Here is a 21,067-nt window from a genome sequence, read left to right as displayed (position 1 = left end):
ATCAGGCTGAAAAATTGTAAACAAAATCAAAGAGCTATTTAATAACAATGTCATTATCACGGAAACGAGTAAGTATTTGGTTTGAAAGAATCAGATCGTAGAACGATGTTCTAACATTTCTAGCAAAATGGGAATTTGTCTGATGAAAGCTTGTCTGGCATTAAAAGACAGGCATTCGGTTATAAACCTATAGCAAGATTATATAATATTAAACCTGGCCAGCAACATATGAGTATCCCTAGAAAAACTGAAGATGTCCTTATTGGAAGAAGTAGCTCGTGTGATGTTAGAATTAATGGCAATGATGTTTCTTCCAAGCACTGTAAGTTGACATTGACTATAAATAATAATCGAGAATACTTATGCATAAAGGACCTCAGCTCAAATGGTACCTATTTAAATGATGAAATAATAGGTAAAGATTCGTCTATATTACTAAGAAGTGGGGACAAGCTAGATTTTGCCAAGACAGGGGGATCCTATATATTTCGATATATCATTGATATTAAAAATACAAAAGTACAACAGTCGAAGTCTTTCTTTGACGATTATATACTAGGCGAACAGCTAGGTTCGGGGCATTATGCTGTCGTTAAAGAAGCCACAGATAGATCTACAGGGGACGTAGTAGCTGTCAAAATTTTCCATCCAAACAAAACTAATGGCCAAGGAAACGAAAACGATGATGTTAAACTCCAACAAGAAATGAACTTATTATTATCTATAAATCATCCAAACATAGTAAGATTTATATCACATTATGTGGAGCCAATCAACCAATATTCTGTGACATCGTACTTGGTGTTAGAAAAAATGAATAATGGTGAATTGTTCCAAAGAATTATTAATAAACTGAAATTAAGACAAGACGAAACGAGAGCTATTTTCAAGCAGCTTCTATCAGGATTGATGTACTTACATGAGAATAGTATTATACATAGAGACATTAAACCAGAAAATATATTACTCGATATCACGCCAAGGACATCAAAAGATCAGAAGCAAACAGGGCCTTGGGATGAGAATGAGTATGATATAAAGGTTAAAATAGCTGACTTTGGTCTTGCAAAATTTATTGGTGAACTAAAATTCACGAACACATTATGTGGAACTCCTGCGTATGTTGCACCAGAAATACTAAGCAATAAAAGAAACTACTCTACAAAGGTTGATTTATGGCTGAGTGGAGTATTGCTATATGTATGTCTTTGTGGGTTCCCTCCGTTTAGTGATGAATTGGGACCACCAAATATGAGGGAACAAATATTGACCGGAAAATATGCATTTTATTCACCATATTGGGATGACATTAATGATTCTGTATTACATTTGATTAGTTCATTATTGGTAGTTAATCCAAGCGAAAGATTTGATGTCATCCAAACTTGTGAGCATTATTGGTTTAATGAGCAAGATGATTCTAGCGACCGCGTGATGATAAACAATGATGAGAGTGTACAAAGAGCTCCTGTAAGATCTAATAGTCTGCCACTAAGTTTAAGAGATAAATACAATTCTGAAATTATGAGCGACGCTAACCAAAAGTCTTCAATTATGTGAACTATGTACAAGTATATATAAAGATGTCTATAATTGGTAACTAGGTAATGACTTAATAGAACCACTTCTAGTGCTAAAGAATAAATTTAAAAGTGACTGATTTGTGTCCATAGCCTGCTGTATATCCTTTGGGATATCTTTTCTCGCCCTAGCTGACCTTATCTTGTTATGAACTGAAACCAAGTTTCTATATATTCCGTCTGCTTGAATGAGATTTTCCAAATTAATGAAACAATCAAATTGACCTATCATACACGATAAGTCATTGCTACTCTCGACTCCAAGCTTAAACCATTCAAGACTTTTAGAGTAATTTTTAAAAATATTCATTTCCAAAAATCCTAGTGATGGAAAGCTTTCTTTCAATCCTTTGCTGGCAGATATCTCCAAATGATATTTTGACAAGATTGGATCCGTCATTGAATATAGCTGTCCTAAATAATAATGCGCTTGAATGGTGTATTTATCCAATTCACCAAATTTAATACTCTTTTTCATGTACAATTCAGCTTTGGTCAAATCAGGTCTGGGTTTTAAATAATTGAAGTAATAGATACCCAAATTTGCATATACCTGACTTGCAAGTATCGTATCCAGCTCTAACTCAATAAACTGCAACCAATATATCTCTGCTTGATTATGGTAGCCTTTCTTGAATGCTAAGTCCCCTGCCATCTTGAAAACTAGTGGATGCTTCAAATTAGTTAAATTATCAATCAATTTATTGGCATACTTGTAATCTTCTTTCGAAGTTTGTGGGTCCTCGATGGACTCAAATGCTAACATAGCTATAGCATCATTGTTACCAAGTTCTGCAGCCTGTTCAACCAATTCATTTTCTAGCAGTACCAAGTTTTTATTTATAGAATTGGTAGTCGACCGTATAGAAGCAAGAATTTGTTTACATAACATTAAATCATTACTCTTGACGTAATTCGGTAAAATTATATCTTCAGGTGTTTCAATATGTGAATATACCGAATTCAAAATAGGGATAACTTTCTTATACGATAATCTGCTATCATTGTCGAAAAGAATCTTATTCATGGTCCTCTTACCTGGAAGTAAATTTGATAATTCAGGTCTACTATGCGTAGCACTTGAATACCAGCGTATTCTCGGAGCCACTGCTCGGCTTCTTGAGCCACAAGTCAAATTTCTAATCATAAACACTTTTACAAGTCTATCAAGCTTCAAGAAACCGTAATTATTTCAACTTTTTGATATAACTATCACGTGATGGTTTTTGTATACAGCTGCAAAAAACAGGCTACTTCAATGCCATTTAAACACCTATAGTCTAATTCTAAAAGCATTATGAGCATTTATAAGACTTAAGTACTATGAAAACTATCGTATTCAAGTAGTAGGAGGGTATCTTTTATTTTTATTCATAGAATTTTCATACTTCTGAATCTTTTGTTAAACATATCCCTTCACTCTTCTCTCTTGACAAAACAACCTTTTTATTCATATTATTGAAGCTTTCAATAATATTTGATGCTAATTAGCACTTGTCAAGAAGTATAAGTCATAAATTGATTAATACAGATTAATATATAAGCTATTGCTATACGATGAACTAAAAATATAAGAATAGATAAAGAGCTAATGATAACCACTGTTGTAATCTATAAAACTGTCCACTTGATTACTACTGGATGACGCATTTGATGGGGGATTATTCGCATTGTCTATATTATCATTAGTTGAAAAGTCATTCCCAATAGTAAAATCAAATGGCTGATCATTCCCTGATGAAGAATGAACGTCAGCAAAGTTCTCCGAACTAGATAGGTTATTGAACGGCGAGTGGTGTTCATGTGTATAAGACTGCAAATTGGTAGAAGGGCTGTTTATCAAATTTTCGTCATCGTCCATATTATTATTCTCTTTATTGTCGTTGGAATTGCGGTCAGTATTATGCATAATAGGATTCTCAGAGGCTTGGCCTGTGGTAAAAAAATCCGGAGTGTTACCAGTAAACATATCATTATAAGGATAGTTTTGGTTACTTTCTTGTGAATGATTTGTAGATATTAATTCATCATCCTCGTTGGGAATTAAATTCGATTGTGGATTGTTACTACTAGTCATTGAATTTGGAGAAGGGTTAGAATCGCGGCCCCCTAATGGGGACCTGTCGCTGCTATTCCATACAGTCAGCTCTTTAGTAGTGAATTGAAAATTACCAGTAGATTGACCCTCATTATCTAAATTATTAGGATCACTTAACTGAATATGCGGATGAAAATTTGAAGACCGATGCGGTATTTGATTATTTTCTAATATGAATGAGTTTAAAAACTGCAAAGAGTTTTTAACACCAACTAAGACATGTGGAATGGAGCTTCCACCCTCGTTACAATAGGCTAAACTCACTTGTTGGTCTTCACTGAAGTCATCGCATATCGACCATTGATTTGAATTCGCATTCACACCGTTAAAGAAATAAACCGAAAACTTAGGCTGATGGGATAGACTAATTCTCAATTCATTATTTTCTTTGTTTATGTTATTGTCCAACAATGAACAACTTAGTATACTCGAAATTGGATAAAAAATCCTAAATAGAATTTTGGAGTTGTTAGACACAGCACTAAAAAAGTAATTGATCTCAAAATTCTTCATTGACAAAAGTACCAACAAATCTACGTTTGCCATAATGTTATTCAATGTGAACGGCGATAAGTTGACCAAATTATTTCTCAACAACGTTTCCTCATGATACCCTGATTTAATTCTCTGCCACGATCCGACGGACAATGAAGAACAGTCAATAAAACAGTACTTCTCATTTATTTCTATGGGAATACTAGGAATCGTGGGTGTGAGTGTTCTTCCAGGACTTCTATTTGGCTCATTGAAGCTATTTGATCTGCTTGAATGTATACTGGCGGTGTGTCTTTTGCCACCCTCGTTGGCAGCGCTTCCTCTTCCCATACGCTCAAACTTCCGTAATTTGGCCCTTCTATTCTGAAACCAAATCCTAACTGCCTTTTCTGTCATATTTGTTCGATCGCTTATCTCCTTCCTCTGCTCCGGAGATGGATTATGATTGTTCTCAAACTCTAGCAACAAGTAATCCAATACCTCCCCCGAGGCTCGTGTTCTCTTGCTAGATGAACCATATTCGTCTGAGGACATTGTGCTTGTTAAATCGTCCCAGTCGGCTGAAGAGGAGTAAAAGTCTATTTCGTTGTCGTTTTCTGAACTAACGTTCGTGGTCACCAAAATAGTAAACCGTAATGGATTTAAGTACTCGTTTCCAATCCAACGCTATGCTTGGACCTTTTTAGTTTCAATTATTATTTCTTTAACCGGTTTAATCTTGTTATACTGCCTTCCTGATTTTAGATTTTTTTTACCTATTGCGCTGAAAAGGTGTTTGTGTAACATTCGTATTTCATTGTCGTTTCGTACACGTGAACCGCTTAACGTTAACATTATTGTCTAGCTTAATGAAATATTCTATATTATGTATATATGATGGAATGATAGAGGAAAATTATAGTAGTAAGTCAAAGAAATAAATCCCCCAATTCAATTTCTTCAAATGCATCGAAACAATATTTTAAATCTTTCCATTTTTTTTGGGTTGGCTCCCATTCATGGAAATCCTTGATGAGAGTGTTCACCAAATGAAGGGTCGGGACATTTTTGATTTTGATTAAATCGTTTAATAAGCCCCGTATATTCCATGGTATGTGGAATTGGTTATTTTGATTCTGCTTATAGTTCTGTGTAGGAGTAGTATGTAATTCTGTAGGGTGGACCAAGCTGGTAGTTTCGAGAGAGTGTCTTATTGCAGTCAAATACACTATCTCGTGTTGGAATATTTTGCAGTGGCCACCTTCGGCCAATGTCCCCGTGCATCTTTCGCTAAGGTTTTGGAGCAAATTGTGATCGGAATGGCCCAAATTCTTCATAATTAGGATGATTTTTAGAAGCGAGATTATGAACTTAGGGATCTCGGAATGCTTGTCAACGAAAACGCACTTAAAGATATTTGGATGGTTGAAATTTATGCCAATAGAAGAGAACACAGGAACCCATTGGTCATCAATGGATCCACAAAATGTTAGCTTGACATTATGGTGAACTAAAGTTTGCATACTTTCGATTAGCCTGAGGGACATTTCGCTATTTGGCCGCTGGAGTTCGAATAGTTCATTAAGTATTTGATTTTCAACAGAAGAATAAGCTCTAATGACTAGTTTCGAATTCAAACCTGCAATTGGACCCAAATATATCCCAGACATGCTCAATAGTCCTATTTTCTTGTGTGACCCTATATGCGCATAGTGTTCTAATAACTTTGCTAATAAATGAATTGCCACCGGTGTGCCCAGTGAATGTGAAGCCACAAATAAAAAGTCACACCCAGTTATAATATCAATCCAGTTATCCAATAGTCTAAATAGCTTATCCACTCTGTCTTTAATTACACCTTCTCCATCCAATGCAATGGTTTGAATTTCGTAATCGAGATTTGAAGTTCCATTCTCATGTAGCCATGATTCCATAGCTTTAGTGGCTTCTTCAACAATGTTAACTGAACTTCCTGTTGATTGACCTATTAATGTTTTTACCATCTTAATCGGCAAAAAACTATGTACCCCAATAATGACCACCTTTTTAATTTTCTGTTTCTTATTTTGAACCTTTGCATATGGTAAGCTATATATATGGCTTTCTGTTGGATTCATATGGCAGATAAGATTCTCTCCCATCAACCTTAGTTTTGTAACAAATGTTATCGTACGGAAGGTTTCATCTATATGAGGAGCTATTAAACAATGATCAGCAATAATCTGAATTTCAGGTACATGAGCTCCATTATTCAGTCGATCATACGAAGTTATCGATGAGCTTGAAGAATTAACTTGTAGATGTTGTAAGGGCAGCTGGGATCCATTTACAGTAGCCGTGTTTGAAGGAGATGATAAAGACTTCTCCTGGGTCTCGTTTGGCATCAACGGTCTTCTCTTTGAACGATGTTTTACTGGTTGATTTTCCGTTTTCGTGTCACTAACAGCCAATTCAAAATCATGTATATCATTATTAGTCATCGACTTCTTAAAGGCATAATGCGAAGAATCCCTTGAGCTCTCAATAGCCGATTTAGCTTGTTTGAATAACTCTGGATTACTTGTACCTTCGAGACTTTCGTCACTATCATCATTATTGTTTGCGAAACCAAACCAAGAAAACCAACTACTAAGCGTACTCTCCGCTGGTGTATTTTGCTCCTGGTCAATTTGCTTGATACCTTGGTTTGATTCTTTTGCAAACAGTTGTTTGTAAGACTCATTCTCAGGCAATGCATATGGATTTTTAGAAGATTGAACGTCGTTCAGAATTAAAGGTGTGTTCTCACCTGTATCCTCAGTAGATTTAAATGCTGGTTTATTATTATAGTAGTAACTTAATGCAGAACTCATCTTCTTATAAGGTGCTGCCCATTCTGCTTGCACTTCTGTTTCTACTTCATTCGCCGTCGTTGTATCTAGACTCGGATATAATGGCTGCTCTTCCTTTATCCTCCCATTCCAGAACCACCAATTTGACTCATTCGTGCCTTTGTCATGGTCGTTACCATTGCCATTAGTTATTGCTAGACTAGTCTTTCGAGAGCTTGCAGCTGAATTCTCATTGGATACTTCATTTATTGTATTTAAACCACGATCATTAGTTAATCTGGTGCCATTCTTCTTTTTATGTTCCATTTTATCTGACTTTTCTGGATGAGTCTGCTTTACTTTCGAACCAGACAACGCAGGCCAACTAAATGAATTTGACAAATTCAGTGGCGATGCTTGACTAGACATTTCAAATCAAATCAATTTACGTTTAATATCCACTTAGAATTATATAGACTTTGGGTTACTATTCGATTATGTTCTATATTTCACTATTGGTAATTTTCTGTATTTGAATTGAACTTTTTCTTGTTATCGGTTATCAAACATTCTTTTTAATCGCGATTATGATATGATAAATATTGCACATTAAAAAGATAATAAGATTAAATTGGTATGATATAGGTATGAGCGACGACACTGAATGGAGTGAAGATATACTAAATAGGCTTAATGTGAGAGATCAGTACGAAAAGAAAGATTCGAGATATTTCAAAGCATTCAGCCAATTAAGCCAGGAAGCAAGGACGAATGATCAAGCCAGTAATAATGATAAGAGTATAGAATATAACAAGCTACTAAAGGAGAATAACCAGTTGAAGAAAGATAACGAGATTTTAACGACTAGTCTAAATCAAACTACAATATCCTTGGAGAAATCAGATTTGAAGATTAATCAATTGCTTAAATCACAAGATCAGTTAGAGAGACATAATACGAGTTTAAATAATAAAATTAAGCATTTGAATTTAGAAATAATAGAGAAAAACAAGTCAGTGGAGATCCTAAATGATGAGCTATTGTTGAATGAAATTCAGACCAACGTTTTGAACGATAAGATTACTAGGCTTAGTGATGAAAATAAAAAACTAGTTGAAAGGTGGATTGAGAAAGCTAAGAGTGATGCAGAAAAGTTGAACGATGCTAACGAATTTCTAGAAAGTGTTAATAGGAAATAAATAAGATCTAAAACAGACATATATTAGCAAGTATGCAAAGAAAAATTACACATATATTCAGAACAAAATAAAACAGCAGTAATAATAAATGCTGCTTATTTTGCTTATTTACTGGTATCGACAACATACCTACCTAAGATTTTTCCTTGTTCCATAAATTCGTAAACCGGCGGTAACTCAGATAAACCAACGATTTTAATAGGACATTTAATTAATCCACGAGAAAAGAAATCAATTGCTTCCGTAGTATCAGCTCTATTACCCACGTATGAACCCACAATAGCAATTGACCTGACAACTGCATCAAACACTGGAGTCTTAATCTCAGCACCAGCTGGCAAACCAACTAGCACGACAGTACCACGAGATCTGACATATTCACACGATTGTGACATAGCCTTTTCCGATACAGATACATTAATTACTCCATGTGCCCCACCGTTCGTGATTTTTTTGATATCTGCAACAATATCCTTGGACTTAGTAAAATCAACATATGCTTCTGAACCTAACGATTTAACGAATTCACCTTTTTCTTCACCACCATCGATAGAAATTACTCTATATCCCATAGCAGCGGCATATTGAATACACAAAGATCCCAAACCTCCACCAGCACCAGAGATAACCACCCACTGACCTGCCTTTAAGTTAGCAGACTTTAATGCCTTATAAACAGTAACACCTGCACATAAAATTGGAGCTACTTCAGCTAAGTCTGTACCTTTAGGAATCTTTGCTGCTTGGACCGCATCCGCTGTTGCATACTGTTGAAACGACCCATCATGAGTATAACCAGATAAGTCAGCATTTGGACAATTGGATTCGTTGGAGTTTTGGCAAAATTCGCAATTCATGCAAGTACCATTCAACCACTTGATCCCAGCCAAATCACCTATTTCCCATCCTTTGACATTTTCACCGATGGCAACAACAACACCCGCACCTTCATGTCCACCTACCAATGGCAATTTAACTGGTAATGGCCAGTCCCCTTTCCATGCATGAAGATCAGTATGACAAATACCTGAGAATTTAACATTAATTAGAATTTCAGTTGATTTTGGTTTTGGGACCGCGATTTCTTTGTATTCTAATGGACCACCATTAGATTCGAATACGACGGCTTTTTGAGTTTCTGGAATTGAAGACATTTGATTAATTGATACGTTGAGAGCTTATTGCTTAAGCAATTATGACGGTAATTCAAGGAGCATTCTAAATGTGAAGCTATTTATACAATTGCGACATCTCGGAATCCGGAAAAACTAGACGCACAATCAGATGATAAAAACATTCGATTAACTGGAAAATCGAACTATTGGATTGAAGCCTCTCGTGGTGTGTTAATTTAGGAATCGGCATAGCAATTATATCTGGCAATAGACAATAATGTCGCCTTTTCTCCTATCGTCCCAATGGAAATAACTGTTAAAAAATCTTTCGCATTCAAAATAATTGGAACCACGCAAGAAGTCATCCATGAAATTTTCTAATGGTTCGAATATGATCAACCGAGACGGCCAGTTACTGGCACCAGTATTTCGTGAATCGGCAAACAGCTGAAAGTGTTCGCTTAAGAATTGGGCTGGATTATCGTAAAACTGATCTGACTCGTCTCTGTATGACTTTATTTCTTTTAGGCTTGTGGTAGTTAAATGCAATGGGGGTTCACATGTAAGAAACCATGACTTATTGACTAAGTTAGGATTGTTTATATGACTCTGCCATGGCGTTGAATGACACGGAGTAAGAAATCCAAAGGATTCAATATCTGGATTGTTTCTGAGATATTGAACGATATCAATTACACCTCTTTCATGAACCTGGGTGAAAAATATTGCAATTATCAAATTTAGAATGATTATAACCGGGACTAGAAATTTATAAAGCCTTTGGAATTTATGTTTAGTTTCATGAATAGAATAAGCAACCATCAACATGAATATAGGTTGCAATGGATATATGAATCTTATTTCCTTATGGTCGATTAATGAAAACCCTCCAATCATAAGTATAGCCACCTGTCCAAGAAGAGATTTATATTTCTTCAACACTATAGCTGAATGAAGAAGCCACGGCAAGTAAGTCATTAGGATAATAGGAACCCCTTGAAATAAGTAAAAATGCCATGGTGCAACTCCATAAAATATTGACAAGTTTCTTATCACATTAAACTCAACAAAGTTGTATAGAGGGAATGTCGTTTTCCCGTAGAATATATAATCTAAACCCGTATTAACCAACAATATCAATATCAATTCAATAGAGAGTATTAAAATCAACTTCATTAATTTTCCCAGTTGCTTCTCAAGCTTGTAATTTTTGATCATAAAGTTGATACCTAAATAGAGCCAAATAATTCCATTTGTAGGTCTAACAATACAACTAATAAATGCGATTATACAACTCATAGATATATCTTTATAACTAATTACGTTGTCCCACGGCCAGTAAGTAAATGCAATGGTAGTAAGAACCATTTCAAAACTATTTGAAAATGAACGAGTGATAATATACCAATTAAATGGACTCAATAAAGATAAGATTAATGTCAACCTAGCTAGTTTTTCATTCTTCGTAAACTTTTTAGAAAATTTATACAAATAGACTTCCCCAATTGAAGCTATTAAAGCTCCTATTACCTTGGGTATCAAAATTATAGGTTTATCGTCAAAATGAACGTAGGAGACCATCTTATAACCTAGTGCATAAATTAATGGATGAATTGACGAACGTATTCCTTCTTCCCATTCCCATGTTATATAACCAGATCCAAAAACAAAGTTATAAGCAGGCTCTAAACATTGATAATATTCGTCTGCTTGGAAGAATGTCTTTATAGTTAATGAATTCAAAAGTCTAATAAAAAATAAAACAATAAACACTTTAAACGTAGGTAATGATTCTTCTAGTTTATTAGTAGCCCGACTCTTCTTATCAATGGTTTGATCCCGATGAAAACCATTAGCATCTTGAATATCTTTCTTCCTTTTTCTTACGGAATTATTGTACGCCATTTTATTTACATACTCAACAGTATTCTACGTAAAATCTTGCTCGCGACAAAAGTTATATCAGTAATCTCAATTATTTTATATAACTAGTAGGGTCCAATAGGCAATGGAAGAAAAAGAATTACGACAAGACTTATATGAATGTGTGAGTTTATTAGATGTGGCCCATTTCAATTGTTGTTTGGGGAATGAGAATAACGCCAAACAACAATGTCTTGAGATAGTGAAGATATTGAATCGCTTATCAAAAACGAAAGCATTTAAAGAAGGATATCATTCTATAATAAAGGATATATCTTCATATACATTGAAATTCTATGATTCTATAGATAAAGGAAATCATTTTACTTATAGTGAAAAGATAATGTGGCTAAGTTCCAAATTATATGGAGAGTTTTATCCTCCACTTACCGTATACTCCCATAAATTAGATTCATTTCATAGCTATCTTTTGCCAATCCAGAAAGTCATAAAAGAAAAAACCGACATTCTACCCCTACCTGAATCCCTTAACGCTCATTATGAACAGGTAGATATAAAAAATTGGACTTTAGACTACAATGCTTTATCGGAGTTATATCAGGACCTTCTAACAAACTGTTCATTTGTTTCGTCTTTATTGTCTATTGTCGAATTGGACCGTAAGGACCTTCTTGAGAATTTGATATCTCCTCGTCAAGATCTGTCAATTTTTAAGTGCCAATTATACTTCAATGGAAGCTCAAGGTTGGTTACCATAGACAATACACTACCATTTTTAAATGATTCTAATAGAAACTTAACCATCAATTCTAATGAGAATTTGTATTGGCCTGCTTTGGTTGAGAAGGCTTATTTGAAAGTCTTAGGAAGTGGTTATAAATTTGAGGGCTCTAACATGGCGATTGATACGTACATGTTAACTACTTGGATACCTGAAATCGTTCCAATAAACAACAGTAAGCTATATGATTGTGATGACGTTTGGGAAAACTATTTATCGAAATCAGTGTTGCTTGGAATAGGAACAGGAAAGTTGAGTGTAGAATTGTCAAAAAAACTAAATTTCATTTCTGGCCATGACTATCTTGTCACATCATTCGATCCAATTACTCATACTATTGTGTTGAAAAATCCATGGATTGAAAACGATAACAGTTACAAGAGAACGTTAACAATCTCAGATCAAGATTTACATCACTTCAAATATTTTTATATCAACTGGAATCCAAATGCATTTTTTAAATATAAGTTCCACATGACATTCATATACAATGTCAAAGACAATACCGGAACTCATATGTATCAAAAACCACAATTTTCTCTATTGAATCCAACCGAAGATTCTCAAAATGTCTGGTTACTACTTGAGAAACATTTACCACTTAAAAACTTTTCGGAACAACTAATTAACATTTTGATTTATGAGACTCAGCTCGGGGATAAAGTTATAGTCTCTAATCAATGTATCAGGGCTAATAAAGACTCTAGTACAAATAGCAGATTAATGTTGCTCAAATTTACTATGAAACCTAAACAAGCTTATACAATTGTCATATCTAGTACAATCGCCAACACTTTCACATTGAATATGTACAATAATATATCTCGCGATTTCACTTTCACCAAGGCTAAATTCAAATATCCTACCACTATTCCTACCTTCAAAGATAAGTGGACATCTGATAATAGTGGTGGAAATTGGTCATTATCAACATATATTGATAATCCTCAGTATGACATAGAAGTCAAGACATTACCTACAAACATCATGATTGGACTTTTTAGTGAATTCAAAGACAAATTTGTAAATTTCCATATATTTCAGTCAGACCCAAGTGGCAAAGGGCATCGCATAAGGCTATTTGATAAATCAAAATTGCTCGTTAATGAAAAATATAGCATGACATACCAATTTGAAGATTTTAAAAGTTTGCAGCCAGGATTTTACAAAATTGTGGCATCCGCTTTTGATAATAACTTAAACGGAGCATTCGAGTTGTTGGCAATCCATGATTCACCTCCGAACAATATATCAATAACGAAAATTCACCCATCATTGGGCTTGTTTCTCCAAAAAAAGGAGTTTGATTGGAATAGTTCAAACCGATTCAAGCTCTACTTTAAAGCAACTCAATTCAGTTCTCGTTTTACTTTTCATTTGAAGCATTACAGCCATATTAATAAAAATACAGAATCACTTTCGGACTATAGACCATTCATAAGAGGATCAATTTTTGATGCAGAGAACAGCCAACCAATACAGATAAACGAAGAGTGGAATGATTCGCTCTACGGCTTATTTATTGATTGTGATATCCAAAAACCTAAAACCTATATATTACTAGTTGAAAGATTCGAACTGGGATCGGGCCGATGTAAGGTTGATATTGGCTGTAATAGAAAATTCAACATCTTATAGAGGTCTACATCAACATTATAGGATTATCTTTTTATGTAGTACGTGCACGTGATCAATATAAAGCGCTTTTTCTTAATGTATTGACGTGTCTATAAACAGCCGATACTTCAGACTACGACTAACTCTTTCAATTGCAACAAATAAAGGTAATAAAGGTTGAAAATGAAAGTCTCGATAGTTCAATTATACGTGACCTTCGTTTCATTGTTTGGCCTTGTGATGGCTGCACTTACTAATGAAGAAATGACGAAATATGTTAAATCCCAAGGAAATAAGGTTGTTAGTCTTAATGATGAAAATTATGAGCATATATTAAACGGAGAGAGAGATTATCATTTGATTGTGATGTTGTCGTCACAATCACCAAAAATTAATTGTGTTTTATGTAATGAATTCAAACCAGACTTTGAGACCATTGGAAATTCGTGGATTCAAGACCATCCAAATGGGTTGAGTAAGGAAGCATTGGAAGACACCGAATCAGTTATTCCAAAGAAGAATGTTTACTTTATGTTTTCTGAATTTACTGAATCCCGTAACTTTTTCCTGTCTCTTCAACTTAATAATATTCCTAAAGTATTCCATTTCCCACCATCTACAAATAAAAGACCAAACGAGTATGTTAATCAGTTCGATGAATACCAATTCTATCAAGGTGATCATAAAGTTTTATTGACATCTTGGTTAAACCAAATTACTGGACACACTTTCAATATCTATATTCCACCTGATTACACTAGAATTGCCACGAATGCCCTTATTACATTTGTTGTGGTAATGTTAATTAGAAAGTTCAATGCCGAGTTCATTATGGTCGCCACATCTAGAATATTATGGAGCGGTATTTCATTAGTGGCTATTTTATTATTGATTTCTGGTTACATGTTTAACCAAATTCGTGGAGTTCCGTTCGTAATGGAGCATCAAGGTGGTAAAGTTGACTATTTCATACCTCAGCAGCAGAATCAATTAGGTGTTGAAACTCAAATTATGTCTTTTGTTTATGGTTGCTTGAGTTTATTGGTTGTGATGTTAATTAAAAGAGCACCTCAAATTAAGAATTCTCATGTAAAATTGATTGCTGTTATAGTTCTTAGCATTTTAATCTTTGTTTTATACAGTGTTTTACTTTCAATTTTTGGTATAAAAGGAATGGGCTACCCATACAGATTCATAACGTTATAAGAATGATTTCTGCTCCATAACCACCTTACATTCTCCATTCTCGCCATAAAACTATATATCTATATATCTATAAATAAACATTAACTTGTATCACTCATTTGCATCGATATTCAATTTTTTATTCATTTTCTCTACTCGAGTTTCTACCTTATCCAACGATTTGACTGTCACACTTAACCGCTTCTTCAATTCTCGTATCTTATTAAAAGTCTCGGAGATTTCCTTTTCCGAAGTCATATTGCCATCATCTATCACCACTTTCTTGAAGCTCTTTAATCTGTCTTCGATCAATCTTAGTCTTGTCAAAAGAATGTATTGCGATTGACCTAACAGTTCGAAGTCTTCATAAAGGTGATCCAATGGTGCATTCAAAATACTATGAGCTGTTAATTCTATTGGGTGAAGTCCGCTAATTCCTGATTCATGTTCATGTTCCAATACTTCACTATGCTGTTGTACAACATTACTATCAGATCTATCATTGCTGAACATTTCGTCTATATCATGCTCTCCGTCCTCATCATCAGCTTCTGGTTTATCTAGTGTTTGAGAATGCGTTGTATCCCCTTGTAGCTGCTGGTATTCACGATTCACTAACACTGGAGTCTTTACCCTGTTTGTCATCACATCAATATGTATCAATTAGTATATTTTTGTATTACTATTTGTATATGCTATAGAAAATTGAAGGCCTTCTATCAATGTACGATAGGATCACATGCAGTATATTTGGCGTCTCAATAATTATCGATGGAGTCGTCTTCTGACTAGCATTTAATTTATTTGACTTCTGATCTTATACATATATTGTACAATGCTGTCATCTGAGATAACAGAGGATAAGCTATTGTATAGAGAAACCAGGAGAATTAAGGCCGGTGAAATTGAGAGGTTTAAAATTCATTATGTTTCGGATAAAGAAGGTGATAAAGCGATGAAGGTTCCGAAAAGTCTTTGGGTTAAAGTCAAAAATATCGAGCTGATTGCATTTCGGGCAGCATATCTTGCAGGTCCATATGTTCTTTACGTTGATTGTAAACCTGAAGAGTATGACCCAAATAAGAAATGTTTTATAACGGCAGACCAACCAGTGTTTGAACCACAGTTATTACCAGCCCAATCGTTCTATGCGGAATTATCATGCCATACGATCAAGGATTCATATAATTGGACAGTGGATGTTATATCACAGATTATTTTCAACAAGACTATAGACGTTAATTTTGAAATTACTATCGGTACATCTAAAAGTATTCTACATGATGCATCCTTAGCAGAAAAGCATGTCAAAAATAGTGACGAACGAGGGACCTTTGTACCTTCGACAATTCTAAATGTAGAAAATCATGATACGTTGGATTTGTGGAACTTGCCATTGCCTGATACAAAGAAACCTATACATTTGGTAATATTGACCCATGGACTTCATTCTAATGTTAGTGTTGATATGCTATATCTAAAGGAACAAATGGATAAAGCAAATAATCAAGACAATATTGTTGTTAAAGGTTACTTTGGAAATTTAGGTAAGACAGAAAGAGGAATCAAATATTTAGGAAGTAGAGTGGCCGAATATATTGTTGACTTGGTGACTAAGAATGAGACTTACAATAAAGGTAAAGTAGCAAAAATATCGTTCGTTGGACATTCATTGGGTGGATTAGTACAAACTTTTGCAATAGCGTATTTGCAAAACAATTTTGCATGGTTTTTCAAGAGCATTAAGCCTATTAATTTTATCACGATAGCCTCTCCTTTATTAGGTGTCGTCAACGAGAATCCGGCGTATGTTAAAATGGCGTTACTGGCTGGAGTGGTGGGTAAAACGGGTCAAGAATTGGGTTTAAAGCTAATAGAAAATGATTCAAAGCCCTTATTACTATTATTGCCTACTGGGCCTACCCACAGAACACTTAAGATGTTCGTACGAAGAACGGTATATGGTAACGTTGCCAATGATGGTATAGTACCATTAAGAACTTCTGCATTATTATACCTAGATTATAAGGGATTAACGCAAATTTTGAATAATCCTGATATTAAGAAGAAATATACTGATGACAACAGTACCACAGATAAGATTCCGGATAATAGCTCATTGGATGTTAATGACGACTCGAAGTTACTGCTGTCATTACAAGCCATGTTTTCCTATTTTATGCCTCAAAAACAAAGGAAAAAGCCAGATGTTCAATATCAAAGATTTCAAACGAAGAAAGAAGGCAAGTCAAATAATACTTCAAACGAGGATGATGTCGAGGACAGTGAGAATAATAATGAATGTTATGAAGAATTACCTAAATCTTCGTTTGTTGAAGCAGCAACCACTTTAATATTACCACCATTGCCGTCTTTGAAATATATAACTAACCCAGAATCTCGTGACAATGTTGTAGTTCATGATAAGGTTTACCATGAAAGTGATTTACCACCAAGAGATCTGGCATCCAAATCACAGATACAGACACTGACTATAAAAAAGACACCAATAGATAAAGATGATGAAACAAGTTCATCAAACAATGACGAAATGTCAAGTTCACAACAATCAAGCTTACGTCAGAGGTTCATGGAATCTCTTGACGTTCAAAATGTGGAACACATAGAAGAAGAAATTGCAAGGGAATACCATAAGAATATGAGCTGGAGAAAAGTATTGGTTAATTTGAAGCCTGATGCTCACAATAATATTATCGTGAGAAGAAGATTTGCTAATGCTTATGGTTGGCCAGTAATTGACCATATAGTCAAAAATCATTTCAAAGATGGAATGGATACTTCAGATAAATATATCAAGCCTGATAGACCCAACGGTGTTTGCGGAGATGACCCTAATATAGCAAGCTTTGATTCGTTAGATGCTGAAGTAGACCTTTCGGATATACTTTCAAGAGATTTACTAACACAACAGAATGATGATATAGACAAAGAAAACCAGAACGAAGAAATTGAAGGGGAACATTGTGAACATGGCTGGATTAATTCAAAGGATAATGCTGAATCCCTATTTGCTGTGGGACCTACGGGTCTTTTATCTGATGTGAGTGAAATGGTTGGCAATTTAAGAGATCAATGGTATAATTATAATGGTAATAGTAAAGAACCCAAACGAAATGTATCTGAAGGTATTGAATCCAATACAGATACAACGCCTAACGATCCAGAAAGAGAAATACCTGATGAAATCAATGATGGTGATTTAGGATTATCGAAACTGTTGATGGGCAATTTCATCTAGATTCTCAATAGAAAAATAGTACATAAAACTAAAGTTTAATTTTAGTTACAAAATTAATTTATTCTAGTATACAAGATAATATTTATGTCTATTGTAGGTCTTCTGCGTCTTTAAATTCATCATCTTTCTCTTCTCCTTCTCCTTGTTCTTCTTCTTCTTCTTCTTCTTCTTCTTCCTGCTCTTCTATAGGAAAAAGATGGTTGATTTTATTTATGATACCTTCACAAGTCTCTTCATTAAACCTTTGATCACATTCTTCCACTAATGCATACAAGTGAACCATTGATCTCGGTAACGAATTGACGATTTGTAATTTCTCAACCTTCATTAGATCTAAGCAATTTAAATGAATCATTAATTCTTTAAAAGCTTCTTGTGTAGTTATCATTGAACTAGAGTTATTTTCTAGGTATGAAGATAAATCTCTAGTAATCTCTTCCAAATTTAAACCGCATGCGGTAAATCGCTTCTTATTTTTCTTTTTATCATTTTCTTCTTCCTTAAATGTCCAATTATATTTCGATTTTATGCTGTTCAAATGCTCTGCCACTTCAAAGTTACACAAGAACTTGTCTCTTTCTTCCAATATCTTCATCTGTTTATATCACCATGCAATATCTAACTTATATAGTTTAATGTTCCTTACAAAATTTTCTTACCATTTTGATATCATCAGAATTAGTATATACAGGATCTGATTTTTCACAGCTATTCACAATCATAAGTTGAAGTCTTCACCATTCACAGATGATTTCTTAAATACGCCTACAAACCCACCTCCAACAACTTTCAAACCAACCTTAGGTCTACATATGGAAACATTTTCCTCCGAATCTCTGGTAAAAACGGTTTTAACGTCCCATTCTCTCGTTCCTCCACCATTTCCTGGAGGGAGTTCAATAGTCTTCGTTAAAGTTAAATCGATTAGTTTGTCATTTTTCTGATATACATCTGCAGAAACACGTCTTGAATCTTCGATTAGCTTTTTGCACTGCAAGATCTGGGTCACTGAGGGGCAAAATACAATTAAAGTAGCTTCAAGTTTCATATGCCTGGCAATATCATGCAAATAAGCTTCAGGATTCGGTAAGTCAAGAAAAACACCACTCAAATATGGATCTGAGTTTTCATTCTGTTGCATATGTTCCTTTAACCACGCCGATGGATTTTCGGAAATATAAAATTCGACATCATCTACATATCTTCCATTCTTGTAATTACTGACATTTGCCTTTCCAACAGACGAATGCATCCTATTTCTATCCACTGAATGTAATATTGCACCCCTGAGCGACTTATCATTGTAATGTTTGGCCAAGCCATTAGCCGCATGTATAGCATTACATATCGACAAAGTCAACGAACCGTTCCCAGTACCGGCTTCCAAAAAGTGCTTTGGGTGATTTTCGAGCTTCATTTCACTAGTTTCACTTATGATTTTCGGGAAGTCAACATCAATGTCTGCCAATTGGACCAATATACTAGCATCGAATGAGTATATGGGTTGCGCCAATCTTTTAACCAAGGATGTATATTCATCCAACGTTGGTTCAGTAACAATGAACTTATCGTCTCCTATATTAACCTTCTTATTTTCCTTCATTCTGTAACGAAGATAAACTCTCTTTGGTTTACCAATTATATCATCATGAGAGAATTCTCCGTTATGAGTTTGAACAACAACACCTTTTTTCAATGGCTTTGTTAAGTATGCTTGCGCTGGGTTTTTGAGTCGACGAACAATTGCAAGATCTCCTTCTTTAAACGCATTAGCGACATAAGATTGGAATCGTTTATGGCCCAAAAGCATTGCAACATACTAGAAGAATTCATTATTTCTGCCGTCGCGATATGAAATCGCATAAATATTAGATTGAATTGAGCTTAATGATCTCTTAATCGGGTTACATATTTATGACTAAACTTATACTAGATCCGTTATCTTTGTCGTTAGAATTTCCGAAGGCTTCAGAATCCAGACTTCATAGAGTCCGGATATTGTGTCAGGTAATAGAATACGATGATTTGACTGCTACTCTTAAAGTACGTAAAGTCCCTAATATACACAAATTTCATACAGAAATCAACCTTATCGACGAACCAGTAGCCGAGGCATACACGTTGAATGTGAATTTGTTCGGGGTTTTGAATAAAATGAATGCTGAGTCAATCAGTGTTGGTACAATCGTTAATATAGTGGGATATTTTAATGGAGAGAAAGTCAATGTTATTGAATGCTATTCAGTTAATGGGTCGTCGATGATACCGGAGAATAATATAAAAGTTTTGGCGGAGATAAGCAAATTAAAGGATTTTGATTGAAGTTACTATACATTTTATGAATCTATTAAAGTTATTACTTCTCGAGATTTTCCGATTTGTCTTGCAACATAAACAGAGAAGAGTTTAATCCAAAAGCAGGTGTCACTGATGTTAGAAATTGATCCCATATTGAATCCACTGGAGCATCTAGCAATCCAAATTGTTGCTTTCTATCTTTCGGTTGATGCAGTTGAGAACCACCTTGATACTGGCTTTCTGATAATTTCATTGTTGCTTGTGATTTATAATTGTTCTTGCCTGCTTGTATTGTATGATGATTCTGTTCGGCTTCTGAGTTGCCAATTATATTATTGTCATCTATGTGACCATCTGCCTCAGTTGGCAATGATGGTAACTTGTCCAAGCTATCGAAGAAATTATTTAAGTGATTCCCAGAGTTTTGTAAATCATTAATGTTGTTATTACTTGGTTTCGACGATTTATCTATACTAATCCATTCAAACGTGGATGATGATTGAAATATTGTATCATTTTCATGATTCAATTCGTCTTCCTTTGTGGGGGTGTTTGATGCAAAATGAAAGAAGTTATCTACCATATCCATTTGAGTGTGTTTCCTAATGAGCTTGCCATCATCCCCTGATTCAGACCTTGATTCTAAGTTCTGAACTAAGTCGTCAAGGTTTGAATTGACGTAACCCACGGGTTGATTTTTAGCAATTTGCTGAGCCGTAGGAATATAGCTATCAAACCCGTGCATTATTTCATTGTATCTAAGTTTT

The 21,067-nt window shown here is 34.7% G+C and overlaps 15 protein-coding genes across 15 annotated transcripts; 6 read left to right on the top strand and 9 right to left on the bottom strand. All coding sequences in view use genetic code 12, as the record gives it.

Moving 5' to 3' along the window:
- Nucleotides 1–47: 47 nt before the first annotated feature.
- DEHA2G21142g (DEHA2G21142p) lies at nt 48–1,560 on the top strand (the record flags this gene model as incomplete). Its single annotated transcript, XM_002770635.1, has 2 exons — nt 48–68; nt 124–1,560. 2 exons carry the CDS (start codon nt 48–50, stop codon nt 1,558–1,560), a joined length of 1,458 nt encoding a protein of 485 aa, XP_002770681.1.
- A 27-nt stretch (nt 1,561–1,587) lies between these two features.
- Nucleotides 1,588–2,727, bottom strand: DEHA2G21120g (DEHA2G21120p; the record flags this gene model as incomplete). The annotated part of the gene is made up of 1 exon (XM_462461.1): nt 1,588–2,727. One exon carries the CDS (start codon nt 2,725–2,727, stop codon nt 1,588–1,590), a length of 1,140 nt encoding a protein of 379 aa, XP_462461.2.
- A 441-nt stretch (nt 2,728–3,168) lies between these two features.
- On the bottom strand, nt 3,169–4,707 carry DEHA2G21098g (DEHA2G21098p; the record flags this gene model as incomplete). Its single annotated transcript, XM_462460.1, has 1 exon — nt 3,169–4,707. One exon carries the CDS (start codon nt 4,705–4,707, stop codon nt 3,169–3,171), a length of 1,539 nt encoding a protein of 512 aa, XP_462460.2.
- Nucleotides 4,708–5,081: 374 nt separating this feature from the next.
- DEHA2G21076g (DEHA2G21076p) lies at nt 5,082–7,391 on the bottom strand (the record flags this gene model as incomplete). Its single annotated transcript, XM_462459.1, has 1 exon — nt 5,082–7,391. The coding sequence occupies one exon, from the start codon at nt 7,389–7,391 to the stop codon at nt 5,082–5,084; it is 2,310 nt and encodes a 769-aa protein (XP_462459.2).
- A 218-nt stretch (nt 7,392–7,609) lies between these two features.
- On the top strand, nt 7,610–8,161 carry DEHA2G21054g (DEHA2G21054p; the record flags this gene model as incomplete). Its single annotated transcript, XM_462458.1, has 1 exon — nt 7,610–8,161. One exon carries the CDS (start codon nt 7,610–7,612, stop codon nt 8,159–8,161), a length of 552 nt encoding a protein of 183 aa, XP_462458.1.
- A 104-nt stretch (nt 8,162–8,265) lies between these two features.
- On the bottom strand, nt 8,266–9,315 carry DEHA2G21032g (DEHA2G21032p; the record flags this gene model as incomplete). Its single annotated transcript, XM_462457.1, has 1 exon — nt 8,266–9,315. The coding sequence occupies one exon, from the start codon at nt 9,313–9,315 to the stop codon at nt 8,266–8,268; it is 1,050 nt and encodes a 349-aa protein (XP_462457.1).
- A 216-nt stretch (nt 9,316–9,531) lies between these two features.
- Nucleotides 9,532–11,181, bottom strand: DEHA2G21010g (DEHA2G21010p; the record flags this gene model as incomplete). Its single annotated transcript, XM_002770634.1, has 1 exon — nt 9,532–11,181. The coding sequence occupies one exon, from the start codon at nt 11,179–11,181 to the stop codon at nt 9,532–9,534; it is 1,650 nt and encodes a 549-aa protein (XP_002770680.1).
- A 103-nt stretch (nt 11,182–11,284) lies between these two features.
- Nucleotides 11,285–13,579, top strand: DEHA2G20988g (DEHA2G20988p; the record flags this gene model as incomplete). Its single annotated transcript, XM_462455.1, has 1 exon — nt 11,285–13,579. One exon carries the CDS (start codon nt 11,285–11,287, stop codon nt 13,577–13,579), a length of 2,295 nt encoding a protein of 764 aa, XP_462455.2.
- Nucleotides 13,580–13,741: 162 nt separating this feature from the next.
- On the top strand, nt 13,742–14,764 carry DEHA2G20966g (DEHA2G20966p; the record flags this gene model as incomplete). Its single annotated transcript, XM_462454.1, has 1 exon — nt 13,742–14,764. One exon carries the CDS (start codon nt 13,742–13,744, stop codon nt 14,762–14,764), a length of 1,023 nt encoding a protein of 340 aa, XP_462454.2.
- A 90-nt stretch (nt 14,765–14,854) lies between these two features.
- On the bottom strand, nt 14,855–15,388 carry DEHA2G20944g (DEHA2G20944p; the record flags this gene model as incomplete). Its single annotated transcript, XM_462453.2, has 1 exon — nt 14,855–15,388. One exon carries the CDS (start codon nt 15,386–15,388, stop codon nt 14,855–14,857), a length of 534 nt encoding a protein of 177 aa, XP_462453.2.
- Nucleotides 15,389–15,578: 190 nt separating this feature from the next.
- On the top strand, nt 15,579–18,002 carry DEHA2G20922g (DEHA2G20922p; the record flags this gene model as incomplete). Its single annotated transcript, XM_462452.1, has 1 exon — nt 15,579–18,002. The coding sequence occupies one exon, from the start codon at nt 15,579–15,581 to the stop codon at nt 18,000–18,002; it is 2,424 nt and encodes an 807-aa protein (XP_462452.2).
- An 88-nt stretch (nt 18,003–18,090) lies between these two features.
- DEHA2G20900g (DEHA2G20900p) lies at nt 18,091–18,597 on the bottom strand (the record flags this gene model as incomplete). Its single annotated transcript, XM_462451.1, has 1 exon — nt 18,091–18,597. The coding sequence occupies one exon, from the start codon at nt 18,595–18,597 to the stop codon at nt 18,091–18,093; it is 507 nt and encodes a 168-aa protein (XP_462451.1).
- A 123-nt stretch (nt 18,598–18,720) lies between these two features.
- DEHA2G20878g (DEHA2G20878p) lies at nt 18,721–19,812 on the bottom strand (the record flags this gene model as incomplete). The annotated part of the gene is made up of 1 exon (XM_002770633.1): nt 18,721–19,812. The coding sequence occupies one exon, from the start codon at nt 19,810–19,812 to the stop codon at nt 18,721–18,723; it is 1,092 nt and encodes a 363-aa protein (XP_002770679.1).
- A 104-nt stretch (nt 19,813–19,916) lies between these two features.
- Nucleotides 19,917–20,324, top strand: DEHA2G20856g (DEHA2G20856p; the record flags this gene model as incomplete). Its single annotated transcript, XM_462449.1, has 1 exon — nt 19,917–20,324. One exon carries the CDS (start codon nt 19,917–19,919, stop codon nt 20,322–20,324), a length of 408 nt encoding a protein of 135 aa, XP_462449.1.
- Nucleotides 20,325–20,358: 34 nt separating this feature from the next.
- On the bottom strand, nt 20,359–21,045 carry DEHA2G20834g (DEHA2G20834p; the record flags this gene model as incomplete). Its single annotated transcript, XM_462448.1, has 1 exon — nt 20,359–21,045. One exon carries the CDS (start codon nt 21,043–21,045, stop codon nt 20,359–20,361), a length of 687 nt encoding a protein of 228 aa, XP_462448.2.
- Nucleotides 21,046–21,067: the final 22 nt, after the last annotated feature.

Source organism: Debaryomyces hansenii (assembly GCF_000006445.2).
Source record: "Debaryomyces hansenii CBS767 chromosome G complete sequence".
Classification (NCBI taxonomy): Eukaryota; Fungi; Ascomycota; class Pichiomycetes; order Serinales; family Debaryomycetaceae; genus Debaryomyces; species Debaryomyces hansenii.
The sequence above is the reverse complement of the archived record's forward strand: the minus strand, read 5'-3'. Positions and strand labels throughout refer to the sequence as shown.